The sequence below is a fragment of the Podarcis erhardii genome (genome assembly GCF_964252035.2).
Source record: "Podarcis erhardii genome assembly, chromosome: 6".
Lineage (NCBI taxonomy): Eukaryota > Metazoa > Chordata > Lepidosauria > Squamata > Lacertidae > Podarcis > Podarcis erhardii.
Window position 1 is genome coordinate 79,189,696 of NC_138510.1, and position 19,265 is coordinate 79,208,960.

The window sequence follows — 19,265 nt, forward strand, 5'->3', positions numbered from 1 at the left end:
AGACGTTTTTGATCCCTGCATTTTAACTGGCTGACTGACCGAACCCAAAGGGTGCTCATCAATGGTTCCTCTTCATCCTGGAGAAGAGTGACTAGTGGGGTGCCACAGGGTTCAGTCTTGGGCCTGGTCTTATTCAACATCTTTATCAACGACTTGGATGATGGACTCAAGGGCATCCTGATCAAATTTGCAGATGACACCAAACTGGGAGGGGTGGCTAACACCCCAGAGGACAGGATCACACTTCAAAACGACCTTGACAGATTAGAGAACTGGGCCAAAACAAACAAGATGAATTTTAACAGGGAGAAATGTAAAGTATTGCACTTGGGCAAAAAAAATGAGAGGCACAAATACAAGATGGGTGACACCTGGCTTGAGAGCAGTACATGTGAAAAGGATCTAGGAGTCTTGGTTGACCACAAGCTTGACATGAGCCAAGAGTGTGACGCGGCAGCTAAAAAAGCCAATGCAATTCTGGGCTGCATCAATAGGAGTATAGCATCTAGATCAAGGGAAGTAATAGTGCCACTGTATTCTGCTCTGGTCAGACCTCACCTGGAGTACTGTGTCCAGTTCTGGGCACCACAGTTCAAGAAGGACACTGACAAACTGGAACGTGTCCAGAGGAGGGCAACCAAAATGGTCAAAGGCCTGGAAACGATGCCTTATGAGGAACGGCTAAGGGAGCTGGGCATGTTTAGCCTGGAGAAGAGGAGGTTAAGGGGTGATATGATAGCCATGTTCAAATATATAAAAGGATGTCACATAGAGGAGGGAGAAAGGTTGTTTTCTGCTGCTCCAGAGAAGCGGACACGGAGCAATGGATCCAAACTACAAGAAAGAAGATTCCACCTAAACATTAGGAAGAACTTCCTGACAGTAAGAGCTGTTCGACAGTGGAATTTGCTGCCAAAGAGTGTGGTGGAGTCTCCTTCTTTGGAGGTCTTTAAGCAGAGGCTTGACAACCATATGTCAGGAGTGCTCTGATGGTGTTTCCTGCTTGGCAGGGGGTTGGACTCGATGGCCCTTGTGGTCTCTTCCAACTCTATGATTCTATGATTCTTCTATGATTCTAACTCTCTCCTTGCCTGTGCTGAAGGCACCACTTCCCCTTCTGTTCCTGAACTTCCTGGTTGGTGACAAGGCTTTTCAGCGTCAGGGCTCTCTGATGCCACTTGACTGCTCTCCGCCTCCTCCTTCCCAGTTCCTTCCATCATTTCTCTGTATTCCCCTTCTGATTCTCCTTGCTCTGATACTCCCCCTTCCCTTGCCCCAAGGGCGTTCCCTGTGTCCCGTGACACCTACAAAAGGTGCTGCTTGGTAAGGCAAGTGAAGATCAGTGAGGTTACAAATCTGCGTGGAGGTGGTGAAATCAGTTATATCCAGCACCCCTGAGAGATGGTGGTGAGGATCCAGTGGTCTTTCATTTTCTCTTGCCAAGAGCAGAAGGAGGCCTGCAACCTGATATCCACTTGTTGAATGTTGCTGTCATTTGGGCTGTTGGAAGATCCCAAACTGGGAGGGTCCCAGTTTCTTGCAATGCTGGGATTTGAGGAGTAGCAAAGCTTTGTTCAAGGAGCACTTTGTTTTGTAGTCCCAGTATCTGCCCTGGGGCAGCAATTCCGAAACGGCTGGTTAGATGGATAAGGAGAGTAGCAGCAAGAGCAATGTTTCCCATTCTGAAATGTAACCAATACCTTTCTCTTCTCCTTTGGTTCAGTGAGGATATCTCCAAGGCCTCTTCACTGAATAGCTTGCTGCTTGCCTTGAAGAAGCCATACCGCTGGAAAGCAGTCACTTGGGAAGGGATAGGTATATATAGCTAAAATGGAGGGGACAGAGAAGCCAAGATCTGGAAGATGGAAAGTAGGGTGAAAAGCTGTTGCTCCAAGGGGAGAGAGGCTTCAGATAGGGAAAGGGAGAGAAAGGAGACTAAACAGCAAGAACGAATGGGGCAAAAAATAGTCTGAAAAGATGAGAGAGTGGGAACCAAGAGTGACATGACTGCTTTGTTCAGGCAGGAACAAAAATACTGATTGGGAACTTCCCACTTCCCAAAGACTTTCTTCTCCTGCCTCATTATCAAGGTGGAGCCAGAGCCCTAACTCAGTGACTCTATGATGGCAGCTGGAAATTGGACTGTGACCATTGTGGGCTCCTATGTCAAAATTGTGTCTATAAGAGGGTACAGTGGTACCTTGGGTTAAGTACTTAATTCGTTCCGGAGGTCCGTTCTTAACCTGAAACTGTTCTTAACCTGAAGCACCACTTTAGCTAATGGGGCCTCCCGCTGCTGCCGTGCCGCCAGAGCACAATTTCTGTTCTCATCCTGAAGCAAAGTTCTTAACCCGAGGTAATATTTCTGGGTTAGAGGAGTGTGTAACCTGAAGTGTCTGTAACCCGAGGTACCACTGTATTCATGGATGTCTTCCTACCAGGTCCCTTACTAAGAAAATATAACTAGTGTATAAAACCATTTAGCTCCTACTTCCCAGCCCCACCTTTTATCCTGTTCAATTCAGAGTTAAATCCTCTGCCAAACATTATATTGCGAATGGATATTGAATTCAGAGTTTGTGGTAGGACACTTGATTTCAACTGAACTGCAATCTTTGTGTTCTATTATGAAACAATGGCTGTCATTCTTTTTGCATTTGAAATGCTCTGGTTTAAAAATAACTATCACGAATTGAGAGGAATGTGTCAGAAGTCCTTACTGCAAGGTATTATTAGTGTAGATGGTTCCATATTTTTGTATAAGAAACATGCCAGCAATATCGAAGGCTTTGAGAAAGAGAAAGTGGGGTAAAGTTGCTTTCATCTCACACCTAAAGGTCACAAAAATATTAACTGAGCCACACCATAGATTTTCCCCCCTCAAAGACATTTTGAAAAGGTTTACTAAGCCATAGAGTAGCACATGCCATATGTACAACCAGTGCTGAATTTACAGTGCCCTCTGCTGGTCACCCACATTGTTGATTTTTATCTTAAAAATGCATATTTCTCAACCCCCGAATTTTTTGTATTTCATGTACCCCATATTTGGGGGTCACTGAAACATAAAGTTTTCATTGCTAAACGTTTAATACATTGGTATGGAGAATGATATTGAGAATGATATTGAGAACCATACATTGGTATGGAGAATTGATATTGAGGATAATGGTTTGCCAGATACAAATGCTCCTTGTTAAAATAAAATAAAAATGATTATCTTTGAATGTGTGTCTTTCAGTGTCACTTCCCAGCATGCACTGCTCTTCATCCTCCATTGGCATCATGTATCATCTAATAATGAAAATTCACACTCTGAAAATTCACAAGGACTATATCTTTTGATAATTTTCCATCAAGAACTTGACACAGTGGAGTAGTGGATCACATCACTTTATCAGTTAACATAGTGATATGGATCTATTTGGCCAATAAGGTGTGACTTAGGTTTGGCCTATTTTTGCTCACAGAAAATACTGTGCAGTGGAGCATTAGGCCAGGACTATTTTGAGATGAGTGTGAAATGTATCTCAACGGTAGAAGCTTGACAGCAATAATGAAAGCAAATTTAAAAGTAGGTAAGTACTTTTGGAGCAATTTTAACCACACAGGTGTGCCCTTCTTATTTTACCATGCTATTTTGTCCTTGAGGAAAACACAAATTTTATGAATGAAGCCCTGTATGCCAAATTATCAGGTACAGCCGAGTGTCTGCCCCAGGCTAGTAAGCTGCATATACTTTCAGTCTTAGAGCTCCCTTCAGTCAAATAAATAGGGGTGTGCAATATCAGCCCCTGTGATTGGCAAGCTGTATGACGCTTCTGGATTGGCTAAGATGCAAACCAGTGCTGGAAGCAAGCCCTTCTGTATTTGTCAACAGAACAGTGCTTTCTTTTTGTTTCACTTCAAACTCCAGGTTCCACTTCAGACTGGTGACTTCAGGTTGTAGTCAATTTGGCTGTTAGTGACTTCCCTTAAGCATAAATTGTAGTCTGGCTAGCAGGAAGGATGCCAAGACAGTCGTGCAGAAAGCGTCAATTGCCTGCAGTCCTATACATACCTGGGTGTTAAATTCAATGGACTTTGTGCCAGAATAGGGTGGCATTGGAAAGGTATTGGGTACAGAAAAAATTGCAATTGCTTTGGACAATAGTTTCAGGTGAAATTTTACTATGCCCACATTCTTACAGGCTTTCAGATAAATGTGCATCTTTTCTTACCCTGTTACCTTTTTCACCAGGTAGACCAGGAAGGCCATCAAAACCTCTGTCACCCTAGTGGAGAAAACAAATAATAGTTTTAGCAATTTGCTGTTCCATTTTGTAAGGGTCTGCAAATCTATTTAACTGCGGGAAACAGTTGCCTTAAAGTTGGCTGTTGCTTGAAGCTGAATGCATACACCTAGAATCTAAACTTGATATATAGAACTGAAGGTCTACACCATCCTCAATAGACACAGGTATCCTATTTGAGAGCACTATCCATTTCATCTGATTTCATTGTCACATGGTGTGTATGGGAAGCAATACATAGGAATGCATCCGATGCAGTGCTAAGCAAGGATTTCTGTTTGTGCAATGGGACCTTCCTTCCTCTCCTATGATTGCAGGCACCTCTCACCCTACCCTCCTTCAGAGTAGGGGGGGCGCAGAACAAATTTAGGGGACATGTGGAAGGAGGGCAGAAAGCCCTGTTGCACAAGCATATATCCTTGCACAAGATGCTTACTTAGCACTGCCTTGGACACAAGCCACTGAAGCAAACAAAATAGCTCTTTAAAATCAACTAAGACAAGCAATTTAGGATACTATTTATCCCCAAGTGGGCACAATGTTGTGCATGGGAAGGGAACAGCCTGGGGCTTAATGGAGACTTCTTCCCTCAATGTCTCTCCTTTGGGTGAGTGCGCAAGACTATATGTATGCTACAGTGAGCCAGTTGTTACTCTCATGAAAGACTCATGTGTGTTGCCCCAGGCAACATTTTAATTCCTGTCATGAGCATGAATGGCTCATGACCTAGGGCTATGGTGTGAAAGAGCCTGGCAGAGCATGAGACGCTTAATCTCACAGTCGTGGGTTCAAGCCCCACATTGGATGAAAGAGTCGTGCATTGCAGGGGGTGGACTAGATGATCCTTGTAGTCCCTTTCAACTCTACTTGTTTGTGAATTTGTGATTATATGGAAAGTAAGAATGGGCCTGTCCTTTAAAGGAGTGACTATTGAAATGTGCCATACTCCCAAGGACCACGCAAGGAATGGAAGGGACCAAAGAGTATACACAATGGAGCCTCTATACCAGGGGTAGGCAACCTAAGGCCCGGGGGCCGGATGCGGCCCAATCGCTTTCTCAATCAGGCCCACAGGCAGTCTGGGAATCAGTGTGTTTTTACATGAGTAGAATGTGTCCTTTTATTTAAAATGTATCTCTGGGTTATTTGTGGGGCATAGGAATTCATTCATTTTTTTCCTTCAAAATATAGTCCGACCCACCACATAGTTTGAGGGACGGTGGACCGGCCCACAGCTGAAAAAGGTTGCTGACCCCTGCTCTACGCAGATCTCTTCCTCTACACAGTTGGTCCTAGGTGGGGACAGAACAGGGACAGCCAAAAAGGGTGCCATCCAATTGCTGTGGATTACATCCCCCATCACCCCTGACTGTTGCTGACTGAGAATGATGGGAATTGTACTAAGAAAAACTTGGAGGGGGGAGAGAGACATTGTCTACCCAGTGCTAGATTGTGCCATCCAAAGATAGCTTTTTGACAGCCTTAAACTTGATTCAAATTTCAAAGGCATGAGAAACACATTCAGTTATGGTGAGCATGGCTGAACCTGACGAGCAACAGCCTCTTTGCACAAGGAAATGTTATAAACCAAAACCCATCCATGCCATCCCCACAAGTTGCAGCTCCGACTAGTGTTGTGTGAAGGAGCACCCCAAGGCTACCAACACAAATGCCCATGATCCTTTCAGTTGCACCAGTGGGTGCAAAAGTGCGGAACCAGCTACTTAAAAATCTCAATGTGATCCATGAATTGTCACTCGTCATTCCAAAAAGCAACTCTGAAAAGTCCATCAGATTTGAGCCCCATTTGTAAGTTTTCAATGAAGGCATTGAAACCCTGGAGAAAATGCATGCAAAATTGTTTTGAATGTATACCGACTCACCTTGGAACCAGGTTCCCCTGGCATCCCTCTGGCTCCATCTGCACCTGGACGACCCTGAAACGTTTTTGCAAAAGGCAGAAGTTTAATACCAAACCCGAAGTGTCAAGAGTTAATTTGCTGTCATTCTGGGATTCAGCGAGGCTTCCTTTCACCAAATGTGAGCTGCCTCGAAGCACTCAATACCTACCCTTTTGCCAGGTTTTCCAGGCAAACCAGCTGGACCTTGTATACCCCGAGGACCCTGAAAGAAAGACACATTCACTATAAGCACGAAAGATAAATCACAAGCACCATGAAGGCTTTATGATTAATTACCATCCACCTCAAATTGAGGCCCTAATGTATAGTCCCTCTGACATGTATTAGAAGGCTACTGAAGGCTGTAAAAAAAATAAAAACATTTTTTTAAAAATCAATTTCTAGTAAAAGAGAATAAGAAGGAATAAATTATTAAAAAAATCTTCCAGTAATAACTATCTATAAAATATTTGGCTGCAGGTGTAGCAGGATTTATAATTTGTTTCCAGGGCTAAAAACCTATACAGTGGGATTCTTTGACACTGCGTAACAGTGAGTAACAGAGACCACTGTGGGGCTGTGGTCTAAACCACAGAGCTGAGGGCTTGCTGATCAGAAGGTCGGCGGTTCGAATCTCCGTGACGGGGTGAGCTCCCATTGTTCGGTCCCTGCTCCTGCCAACCTAGCAGTTCGAAAGCACATCAAAGTGCATGTAGATAAATAGGTATCACTCTGGCGGGAAGGTAAACGGTGTTTCCATGCGCTGCTCTGGTTCGCCAGAAGCGGCTTAGTCATGCTGGCCACATGACCCAGAAGCTGTTTGTAGACAAACACTGGCTCCCTCAGCCTATAGAGTGAGATGAGCGCCGCAACCACAGAGTCGTCCGCGACTGGACCTAATGGTCAGGGGATACCTTTACCTTTAACAGTGAGCAGCAGGCGTGCCACCGCCCCCACCAACCTGGCCAGGCCGACTCGGCCCACCATCCCCTACCCACCCACTGTCAGCCGCCTTCCTTTTCTGCGGGGCGAAGATGCTTCACACTGTGCGTCCCTGGAGAACCTCAAAATGACGCAGCAGGGCCAAGCATCTTCATCCTGGTCCGTCCTTTTGAGGATTGCCATGGAATTTGGTGGGGAGGCAACCTTCAATAAAATATTGGGGGGCTACACCCCCACAGGCCCCCATAGATGACTCCCCTGACAGTGAGAGTCAGCTTTGGAGTTCCTAATCCAGAATGATGTAACTTATCATCAGGTTCTATGAGCTGGCATGTCAAAGCAGCTGGCATGTCGAACCCAGTGTTACAGTTGTGGGACAATCAAACTTCAGCACATAGCTATGACAACCATGGAGGGAAGAGTGGACAGTGTTCTGTTTTGGGATATTGTAACCATGACCAAATTGATGTCTTATACTTAAAGCAAGTGGCAGACTCCACAAAATCTGAATTTGAGGAATCTGTCACCTGTAGTTTCTTTTCCAATTGCGCTCTATACCTAGAAATAGACAAATCAGCTTATTACTGTCCTGTGTCATCAGTTCTGTCCCACCTTTTGTAGATTTATTTTTTTTAATGCACCAAAAAAAGGAACCCTCACTTTTAAATTGATTGCATTTTGTACACATTTTACATACAGCCTTCCCCCAAAATCGTACGCATTTTCCTATAAAAAATTAATTTTCTGTGCACATTTTTTAAAAAATCTGAAGCTACATTGAAAAATTTAGAAGCTGAGCAAGCAATAGCTCTGTTCTGATCTGCATTTAAGATTAGTTTGGTTCACTTCAAAATGTGGAGGAAAGGGATTTATCTTCCATCTCTAATCTGACCCATGTCTAGGCACCCATCTCTTACTCTTGCTTGGCAGAACCTCAGTTTATAAAACAGAATTCCTGTTTTAATAGTGGCATTTAATCTTCTCAGTGTGGTATTTCATAAGATCACAGCCTGAGGTTATGCGACAGCAAAAGAGAGAGACTCTACATAGGAATACAGCAAGCATTTATTATATTCCACACCCAAAAGAAACATTCCACATTTACTCTTGTGGATAAGCATCCCAGGCAAGTAATACATTTGCAAAAGGAATATCAAGCCCACAAAGGGGTTAAGAAGAGCAATAGTCCAGGACAATGGAAAAGAGGGCTTTGAATGGGAAACGTACAAGAAATAGGCCAGCACGAACTTCACTAGCTAGCTGGTGCTTTGAATGGGGAGCAAAAACTGTGATGATAGGTAATGTTAGTATTCAGGAAGGCAGGAATACGTGCAATGGGGTGGGGTGGAAAGATCTCACATCTTTAATTATCTGAGACCAAAGTAACATGATCTGTCTATTGATCGAGATAAATGCCTGTTGTAAACATGTACTAGACAAACAAGGCTTTGAAATGTCAGCCTTAAAGGACAATTCCCTCAACTGTTGGGCTCAGAGTAAGCCACCTCAAATTGCTGCCGCCGCCACCCTCTGGAACAAGGCTTTTTGCAGGCCACTGCAAATCCCCAGGGGGAGGAAGCGAAATGGTGGGCTGGCCAGTAACGTAGTCTTACCTGAGGACCTGGGTCTCCACTGTCACCTTTGGCTCCTGAACCACCAGGACCACCCTGTATGACAAAATCAAAGGACTGTTTCAGCTTTACCTGTCACATTTTAGAAGTATTGCTTTTGCACGGCTGACCACAATGGTTTGGGACACTTTTGCACACATAATTAAAGTGCTAACAACCAAATGAGATTATGGTCCTATTTAGCTCAAAGCAAGTAGCATCCAAAACCTAAGGCTAGCTTTGTCAGCCAGCATGTATGTTGGGAGTGCTGCTCACCCCTCCTTTTCTGTTTTATTTGAATAGGACTTTATAAGTATGTCCTGTGTCACAAACACCTTGAATTTGGTTCAATATCAAAATGCTTTGATATTGCGTTATATGCCCTGAGCAGGCTGCCCCTCTTGGCAACCTAAAAGCCACATTTTGCACCAGCTACAGCTTCCAATGCAGGTGGCACTGTGGGTTAAACCACAGAGCCTAGGGCTTGCTGATCAGAAGGTCAGCGGTTCGAATCCCCACGATGGGGTGAGCTCCCGTTGCTCGGTCCCTGCTCCTGCCAACCTAGCAGTTCGAAAGCACGTCAAAGTGCAAGTAGATAAATAGGTACCACTCCGACGGGAAGGTAAACGGCGTTTCTGTGCGCTGCTCTGGTTCACCAGAAGTGGCTTAGTCATGCTGGCCACGTGACCCGGAAGCTGTACGCTGGCTCCCTCAGCCAATAAAGCAAGATGAGTGCTGCAACCCCAGAGTCGGTCACGACTGGACCTAATGGTCAGGGGTCCCTTTACCTTTACAGCTTCCAAACTGACCATCATTACTGCATAATAGTAAGCCAGCAAACAGGTCCTTTGGTCAGTCTATCACTGCCAATGAAAGCTATTGCTAGTGAATCAACTGTGGCTTGCAAAAGGCATTCCTTACCATAGACGCCACTTGCACCTCCAGAAACAGTGCCGGATTTAAGAGCAACCTCACATTATGCACCTGATTCTTTTGAACGAGTGCAACCGCATCCAAAAAAGGCCACCTACACTAGTGGCCAAAATTGTGGAAACCTTTTGGAGAAAGTATATTTCTGAGGTCTCGTGGTGCATAACACCTGATTGGCTCGCTAAACACATGCTCATTGGCTACATGAAGGAAAGCTACTGCATATGAAACTAAGCAAGTTATGCTTCCTTTTTCTGGTTATTTGGCTATAACTTTTGATAGAATAAAGATAAATGAACAAACTTTGTTGCATTACATTCTTCATTAAATTATCTTTCCATGGATATATAATGTAATGGTATTACTCCCAGAAAGTGGTGTTATGAGCCATCAAACCTCAAAATACACTTTCCCCAAAAGGTTTCCACAGTTATGGCCACTAGTGTAACTTGTTCCTGGACCTAAGAACAACCCATTTGCAAGATCTTTGTCTTGTCAGGATTTAGTCTCCTTTCATCGGCCCCCATCCAGCCCATCCCCAAACGACCACTCCCAGTGACCTCACATAGATGGCCGACAGTATGTGGGACAAAATAAAATCCTATGGAATTTTGCAACACAAGCGCCAAAGGTCTGAGGCACAGTCCCCCAATGCTACTTTTTGGAATTGGCCCTGTGAGTAGTAGAGGAACCACTAGATATTTGTACCTCCAACTTTTAGCATGTAGAGCTGATCCATCAGGATACCACCATTGATGGTACTGAAGAATGCTCAGAGATCAAAGGGAAGGAAGAGAATTGCACTCCACCCTTTTTCTTGAATACCCCTGATCAGGGTGATCGAGGCTGTTGTCCCAAACCCAGGCCTAAATAATGGGTCCAGATTATCTTGCCCTTACAAGAGTGTCTGAAGCTGAAGAACCACCACATCCATAAATATAAATTATTTGTGACTGGGTGGTAGATATCACAAACTTCTGAATTCAAAGTAAGGTTTTTGAGAAGTCATCACACTACAGCCTCTTTTAGAACAGCAGGCATCACCCGCTGGTGCAAAGATGCATCCCACACACCCATAAGGTGGGTGTTGATGGGGGCCCTTCTCTGCCTGCTTTCTCCCCTCTTCCCAAAAGTGAGGTATTTCCCCACCCTTGAGGAAGCAGCAGAGATAACGCACAAGCCATAAATCGAGCAAAGCAGAAAGTTCAGGTTGAGGAAAGGGGAGGATGGGAGTAGGAGCCCATTTTCACAGGTGCTTTTAAAAGCACATGACAGGATCTGGATTTTCAAAAGCATAATCATAGTTGATTTACTATAAAATACTCATAGTTTGCTTAAGAAGAAACTCCTTCAATGCTTTCTTATTGGAAATTCAGGCATGTATTTATGTTTCTGATAGTGTATTACAAAGTGTACTGAGAGGAAAATGAAAGCTTTTTTTAAAAAATCACATCGCATCATTTTTGCTTTTGTTCCAGATCAGAACAGCTGGATTTCTACAGCCTCCTAGTGGCTTAAATGGAAAATGGCAAAATACCACAATTTCTTTGCTAACCTTTTTAATATAACCCTTGACTCACATTAAGCTCTGGCTGAGATTTTGGCTGTGTCTTATAGCTTGCTAAATAAATTCCACTGAAAGCAACAGGTTATACTTCTGATCAGATAAATGCATTTGAGATAGGGATATTTAACTGGATGCGGGGCGTCAATATATTACATGATCTCCAATGGTCAGCACAGCTCACCAGATATGAATTACACAAAATCAGCACAGCAAATCGGGTGGAGCTCTTGTGCTAGGTTCCCAGAGGTGGATCAGTGTTGCTTCCTGGGAGGAAGAGGGGCAAGCAGGCAGGGAGGTTGGCATGGTGCAAATTCACCAGCAGGAATGTTTGGTTGGCTCTACCAATGCATTTCACAGAATCATAAAATCATAACATTGTAGAGCTGGCAGATAGCCCGAGGGTCATCTAGTCCAATCCCCTGCGATGCAAGAATCTCAACTCGTGGTCTCCCATCCAATTTGAAACCATACCGGACCCTGCTTAGCTTTGCAAATGTGCTAGCAGTTTTATTGCTGCACCACTGCCCTGTGTCAACATTCCTCCACCTTGCCTCCTGGTAAGCAACCATCATCCACCTGTCAGGAAGCTAGCATAGCCTCTCTGCCACTTCTGATGATGCATGTGGTGGTTCATCAGGAGTTTGATGAACCTCTTGTTTTTATTTTCCTGTCCAGGACTGAAAAGGAGGGAAATGTCAAGTCTTTGATAAGCTACTCTGCATGCCTGGTAGAATACAGACTACCCATGCACTGGGATCTTTAGATCAGTTCCTTCACAGAGTGGCGGGGAGACATCTTGACTATGGAACACACTATGTAACTGGTGCTGGCACTACAGTCTTTTCTGCACCAGGTCAAAACAGTTTTATTTGCTCAGGTCTTTAAACTGGCTTTATGACCTCTGTCCGCTTTTCTGTTGTGTAACCTGTTGCCCCTCAGTTCTGAAAAATGCAAGGATATAAGAAGAGTTCTGATAGATAAGACCTAATACCCAATCTTCTACAGTGTCCTTTTCTCACAGTGGCCAACCATATGCCCGTGGGAAGTACACAAGCAGAATATCATCATAATAGCTCTCTCACCACTTGCGAGTCCCAGCAATGGGTATTTACAGGCATTCTCTCTGTGACATCGTTGATGTTTTTATTGTACTGTATTGGAAACTATCAGGATGAAGGGTGGTTCAAAAAATAAATAAATACTTTCACACAAGCTTGGTAGGCCTCCTTTGAAACCCTTAGTCCACACAATGCCTTGCTTTGAAAAAGAAAATTATATTTTGGCATTAAGTAATAATAAAATATGTCATTCAGCTTCCTTGGGATGCGTAGGCACTTTCAGTGATGGATTGCAGAGAGGCTGCCAGGGTGCAAGACATCATCCGACACAAGATACCTGGAGGTTAAGTTCTGCTATCAGCAAGTACCCACAAGGTTATCCTGATAGTCCAGGACTGAAATGATAAAGGGGAGCCAGAAGGAGCAGCTCTGTTTCTCCCACTCCAGGAAATTATTTTCTGCAGCGTGAGCTGGTAGTGTAGCTACATCAGTATGGACCAGAAATATTCGGATGGAGAGCTTCATCTCACTAATCAGCATTTGTACTGATTTTAGAGAAATGCAACAGCAGAAGGTTGGAACAGTGGGCGAAACACTCTTCTGATGTCTCACATTTACAAAATAAAACATGATTTCCCAAAATGGGCCATGTGATGTTTAGGGATCTTGGCAGGGGACAAACAGAAGGAAGTGCAGTGCTTCCACTTCCTCCTGCTGTGCTATAATAACATTTGTGTCTAGGGCTGGCAATGTTTAGAACAGGCTCAGGAACAAGCCAAGTCCGACTGTTAGACTTCCAATCTACTCAATTGCAATTTCTTTCCACTTCTATTACTTTCTTTCACACACCTTTAAGTCTAACACAAAGGTGGGGTGAGGGGTGGTGGATGGTGAAAGGAAAAGGAATTATCTGTGGGATTGAGTGTAGGTATGTTTGAACATTTTTAAGGATTGTATGAAATGTATGTTTGTAAATTATTATTATTATTTTTTAAAAAAAGGAACAAGCCAAGTCCACATCAGGACTGGTTTTGCGGGTGACATTTGATAGGTAGGCGGGGCCATCCACCTGTCAATCACGTGGTGTCATTATGACATCACATGAGTCACAGGTGGGCAACCCAACAGACCTCTCAAAATCCTTTGTGTGGGGTTTCCAAATGACGGACAACCAGCTGGCTGTCAGGTGCTTGGAAACCTGTAACCACTTCAAAATATTTTGGTATTTGCAAAGGGCTTTAATACAGCCATGACCCTCCATTCCAAAAAGGTCACATGAGAGTGACGCAGGAGCTGTCTAAAAGCCATTGCAAAAACACTCTTTTAAGCAGCTTTCCCTGCTTCAAACATCACTCCAGCTATATTTTAAATAAGTGCGAGGCAGCTGAAAGCACTTTGCAAAATCACTGTTTGAAGCAACCCCCCCTTTAATATTTTTTTGAGGCTGCCTCAAAGAGTGAATTTGCAAAGTGCTCAGTGACAGTTTCTTTGCTTCCATCTGAGCAAATTAGAGGGGAGTGTGCACTGAAGGGAACACAACACTTGTTTCTCCTCTGTTGCCTTATTTAGAAAGGTACCCCCCCATACACTTTGGAAATCAGTAAAAATTCCCAGAGATTAATGCAATTTGATGGGCACATTTTTCCTTTACTCGTGTGAACCCAGAGAAAAAAGTCTGGGCTAAGAACTTCAGTCTAGTGCTATCATTTTCCTTTCACTGAAATCTCACAGGGATGATCAGAATAACAACTGAGGCACTGTGCTAGCCAACCTGCCTTTGCCGGTCAGAAACACTGCCTACTACATTAAAAACTAAATATATCCTTTCACTCTGAATGCTGAACTTCCTCTTGGCCTTTATGTCTATGTATTATATATATATATATATCCCAGGAGACTGCAGGCTTTATGCGAAGCCTGTAATCTTGGTTGTACTAACCATCATTTTATATTGTTGTAAATACACTTGGATAGCTTCTAAAGAGATAGTAACTGCTTAACTGGAGCATTTAGGTGAATCATTTGATTATCTCTCTCAGCAGAGTATCATTTTTGTAAAAGAGGAAACCATCATTAGGGGGAAATTGCTCAGGTGATTTGGCAACTGCAGGTCGAGTGCTCCGCTTTTGTCATTTAAACATTTAAAACAATGGCAAAACTCAGCCCTGTATGACTCTGGCAAAGAAGCCTGTAACCTTGCTCCACTTGTTATCTAAACTAGATATTTGGCCGAGACCTTCCAGGGGTTTTTTTTATTATTATTTAAAGCTCTGCATTGAAATGAGTATCCTTCATATTTCTGAATGAATATAAGCAGTTAGAAAAATGCCAGTCATTGTGATAGACAGAGACAGCTCAAATTTTCATTATAAAGACACTCAGATGATAACTGTGGACAATGATTATTTGTTTCTTAGTTTAACATACCACAGGACCTGGTCTTCCAGTGAGTCCCATAGGGCCTGGAGGTCCCCTCATGGCAATCTGTGGTTTGAACAAAAACCAAAAAAAGCATTCAGACATTCTACATGCAAACTATGACTATGCAAAATCCAAAAACTTGTGTGCATGCAGTTCTAGGAATCTCAATCCATTTTTACAAAATCCACACCTAATGCTGTGTTTCTCAAACTTGGGTCTCCAGCTGTTGTCGGACTACAGCTCCCATCATCCCTAGCTAGCAGGGATGATGGGAGTTGTAGTCCAGCAACACTGGAGACCCAAGTTTGAGAAATGCTGAAATTCATTTTTGTACAAAACCATCCCTCTTTTCAGGAGAAGAGCCATCTTAGGAGAAGAGCCATCTCTCTCATTGTCTCTCTGTCTCTGTGTCCGTCTGTCTGTCTCCCTCTCTTTCTTTCTCTCTCACAAATTTCTCCCCATTCAATCCTTGGACCAAATCTGAAAGGCAGTGGTGGACAATCTGTGTCCCGAGGGACGAAGCAGGAAAGGAGAGAGAGGTAGCAGAGAGGTAAAGAGAAAGGGATGGTAGAAAGAGAGGGGGGAGCAAAAAAAAATGACAGAAAGAGAGAGAAGGTGGGGAAGAGTTTTGGTTCTGTACCCACCCACTCTGGCCCGCCCACAACTGGTTTTGGTACTGGTCACTGCTGGCATGTTGCACCACACAGATTTGCACACACATGCTGCCACCCCAAGGTGGACCTTGATAAATAAAAATATCCCCCGCTGTAAGGAAATTCTAGCTTTCTCAGAAGAAAGTATGGGGGAGGAGAAATGTTGGGAACACAAGTGGCCTGTGAGGATTTATGGGGAAGAGGGACAGAGCTTCTTCTCTCAGAGGACAATAACCCATCACATTTAGTTTCTTAGGCTGCATACACATCGTACATTTAAAGCACATATTCCCTCCCCGCAAATAATCGTGGGTTCTGTAGTTTATCCCTCACAGCACTACAGTTCCTGGGACCCCTAACAAAGTCCCCAAGGCCTTTGTGTGCTTCACTCTTACCCTGGCTTGCTGAAGAATAGCTTGTGCTTGAGCTTCCTGTGCCGAGATGGCTGGGCCTTTGTCGCCGCCGCCGCCACCAAAGCGGAACTGTATATAGGAGGACAGAATTTGTCAGAAAAACGCATCTATCAAAATCAAACAGGTTAGACATAAGCCGTAATTGCCCAAGCTCTTGAAGAAATTGGCTTCTTCAATCAAAAGGTGGTTATTTGTATGCCACTTGGTCAGAAAGCTTCAGAAACGGTTACCAAAAATAGCATTGTTGTGGAGGTCGGACCCACATTAAGCTCATTTGAAAACAGGACTCATTCTGGGCACCAGGCATCATCATGACCCTGGGGATGATGCAGGGAATGTGGTAAAGCTTTGGGGCTCTACAACCACAAGCCCATCCCATGTTCCTCCACCTCCTTCTCCTTGCTTCCAGCTGCAGCGATGATAAAGCAGGGGTAGCCAATGTGATGCCGTCTAAATGTTCTTCCACTACAACTCCCATCCATCCTATTCCACAGGTCCAGAGGCCAAAGATTGTGGAAGTTGCAGCCCAAGAACCCCTTGTGGGAGCCAGGTTAGCTAACTGTACCCTAAAGCCTTATTAATAGGAGCCTCCCGGTGCAAAGATCTCTGGGAATTGAGTCCTTACTGAGGACCTAGTAGAGCTCAAGCCATGCCCTGAGAAGCTTCTCAGGTAAGACTTATGTAGTCCCAGACAGCAGCTATCTCCAAATGCCTCTCACTGCCATCACCGCTGTTGGTAAGTTTTAGGGATGCCAGACTAGGCCAGAGTTTATGTAGGAGCTGAGCTGGAATCCAAGTTGAGTTTGGCTTAATAAGCTCAGTATTTAGCATAGGATCTTTCCTTTCTTTTCACTGTTCAGTTTAACTTGCTACAGGTTCAGATATGGACTGACTAACTTGCTAACGTAAGACAGCTGATGGTCACTAATACTGATTTGTAGTGTCATTATCAGGAGAGCTGCAAGGCTCCTGCTTCTCTACCTCCCCTCTCCTCTATTTATCAAAGCAGCAGCAACAGCAGAGGAAGAATCAAGACTGGAAAGGCTGACAAGCTGTACGAATATGAATTCTCATTTAAAAATTGCAAATTTCATTCCTAAAGCACTCAGAACAAAGGGAAAGGTTTTGTTGAATCTAGCCGAAGGCATCGCCATAAAGCCCTTTTCTTTGTTACTACAATACATCATCGTGAACAATGGGTTAAGTGTTGTTTTTGTTCTATGGTTTGAATACAGTGAAGGTTCCTGGCACAGTGCCAAGGAGGCTGAGCCTCCAAGGAGGAATTCTGTCATTACTATTATCTGACTCTTCAATTTTCACTATCTATCCAGCAGCCTGGATGTAGATGAAGGAGAAGGAGCTTCTGGCCAATGGGAGTTGAAGAGCAGCAACATCAGGATGGCACCTGCTTCCCCAACCCTGAACTTGGTGACCCATTCAGAAAAAAAAATGTCTGTGGTTAATTATTCTACACCACTATCTCCATTTGCTTCTGGTGAGGATAGTGTTTGCAAAGCAAAACAGGACTTACCGGTAACATTAACATGGTACCTGGAGGTCCAGCTAAACCATCAGCTCCTGGGAGACCAGGACGTCCAGGTGGGCCCTAGGAGATGCAAATGAGATGTAGATATTTAAATAATTGGTTGTAAATATCTAGCTAGCCATAGGACATATATTCTCAATTGCAGCCTCTTGCACATTGAAAACAGCCGCTAAGCGGTGCATTTCCCCCTATAATTATTTAACACTGAAGGTTGGCTAAATTGAAGGAGCCACAAAAATGCAGAAGGCAAGGATTAGGACACAATGCTCTGTGATCATTATCATCAGACCCATGATCCACCCTTAAGAAGTACAGAATACACAGTTCCTTGCACAAGTTATTTCAGTTCCCAGCCAGATGGGCAATGTATAGTTGTTGTTGTTTACTCAATTTCACATACACTTTCATACACAATAGGGACTAAAAGGAAACCAGGAACCAGCTTAGCCACCTCTCTCCCATCCAACTGATTTCTTTCTCCATGATTACAAATTTTATAAATTACTAATATTTCCAGAACATCTAGTACTATCTCGGTGTAGGGTGGCTTTTTTTTATCGGAAGGAGCTGGGAATATGCCTTGCCTGAAACCCTGGAGAGCCTCCGTCAGTGCCACTTGGTGTAGAAAATACTGTTTCGATGTGGCACAGAAGTTCTGGGAATATATTTTTTAAAAAAACAAAAAAACTTGACTAGATATCAGAAGTGTTAGAGGAAGGAATTATTTTAATATTTAAAAAATAGTGATGCAAGACGGGAAGATGTACACTAAGGATGTAGTACATCCTTTCATGGAGATAAGCCTATCCTTATTAAAGCAGATCTGTCAAAAGCTATAAGGGGCTATTAAGTCAGCAGCAGACACTGTGGATATAGCCATCTAGCATTTCAGGTATCTAGGCTGGCGCATATGTTTAGGAATAGGCTATGTCTATGCCTTTTAGACAGACATGTCAGAAATACTCTTCCATAACTTTGGCTAAATAGCTTCCCTGGTATACGTGAGAACGGGACAAATTATTCAGGTTGCATGTGGTTTGGTTAAATTTGCTTCAGAACAGGAAGCTACACCTTTTGTTTGGGCTGCCCTCCTTAGGAGACTCTTGAGAGTCCCATGGACTGCGAGAAGATCAAACCTATCCATTCTTAAGGAAATCAGCCTGAGTGCTCACTGGAAGGACAGATCCTGAAGCTGAGACTCCAATACTTTGGCCACCTCATGAGAAGAGAAGACTCCCTGGAAAAGACCCTGATGTTGGGAAAGATGGAGGGCACAAGGAGAAGGGGACGACAGAGGACGAGATGGTTGGACAGTGTTCTCGAAGCTACCAGCATGAGTTTGACCAAACTGCGGGAGGCAGTGGAAGACAGGAGTGCCTGGCGTGCTCTGGTCTATGGAGTCACGAAGAGTCGGACACGACTAAATGACTAAACAACAACAGCCCTCCTTATCAATCTGATCATTTCAGCCAAATTCTATGAGCTGACGCATGAGTTGGCGGCATGGGGTGTGCAAGAACTACTTCAGCAATGCAACCTTGCAAACTGGTAATGTTGTGCCGATAAAGTGAGCATACTCGTGATGGGGCAGAGGGAGCGTAGCCTATGCCACTGATACTGTAACGAGAGCAGCCACTGTTGTCAATATGAAATAGGAACAATAAGCAAAGCCATTGCATTCCATATAGACAAAGAGACATGATTGGGACAGGACGAGGGGGAGACCCATCAAATCACACTAAAAGATGCTTTAATGACTATTGGGGACCAATGGACTGTCTATCCTGATACCTTTCATTCTCAGTCAGTGTGGTGTAGTGGTTAAGAGTTGTAGACTCGTAATCTGGTGAACCGGGTTCGCTTCCCCGCTCCTCCACATGCAGCTGCTGGGTGACCTTGGGCCAGTCACACTTCTCTGAAGTCTCTCAGCCC

The 19,265-nt window shown here is 43.9% G+C and overlaps 1 protein-coding gene across 4 annotated transcripts in view; it reads right to left on the reverse strand.

The window, feature by feature from the left end:
- The window catches only part of COL11A1 (collagen type XI alpha 1 chain), a 262,353-nt gene that overhangs the window by 131,992 nt on the left and 111,096 nt on the right, over positions 1 to 19,265 (reverse strand). For all 4 annotated transcript variants that reach the window (XM_081865627.1, XM_081865625.1, XM_081865626.1 and 1 more), the window contains 7 exons: positions 17,319 to 17,393; positions 15,770 to 15,856; positions 14,728 to 14,784; positions 8,749 to 8,802; positions 6,363 to 6,416; positions 6,176 to 6,229; positions 4,221 to 4,274 (listed from right to left, as the gene is read on the reverse strand). In XM_081865627.1, the coding sequence (XP_081721753.1) occupies positions 4,221 to 4,274; positions 6,176 to 6,229; positions 6,363 to 6,416; positions 8,749 to 8,802; positions 14,728 to 14,784; positions 15,770 to 15,856; positions 17,319 to 17,393 (435 nt within the window). The remainder of the gene's footprint in view (positions 1 to 4,220; positions 4,275 to 6,175; positions 6,230 to 6,362; positions 6,417 to 8,748; positions 8,803 to 14,727; positions 14,785 to 15,769; positions 15,857 to 17,318; positions 17,394 to 19,265) is intronic.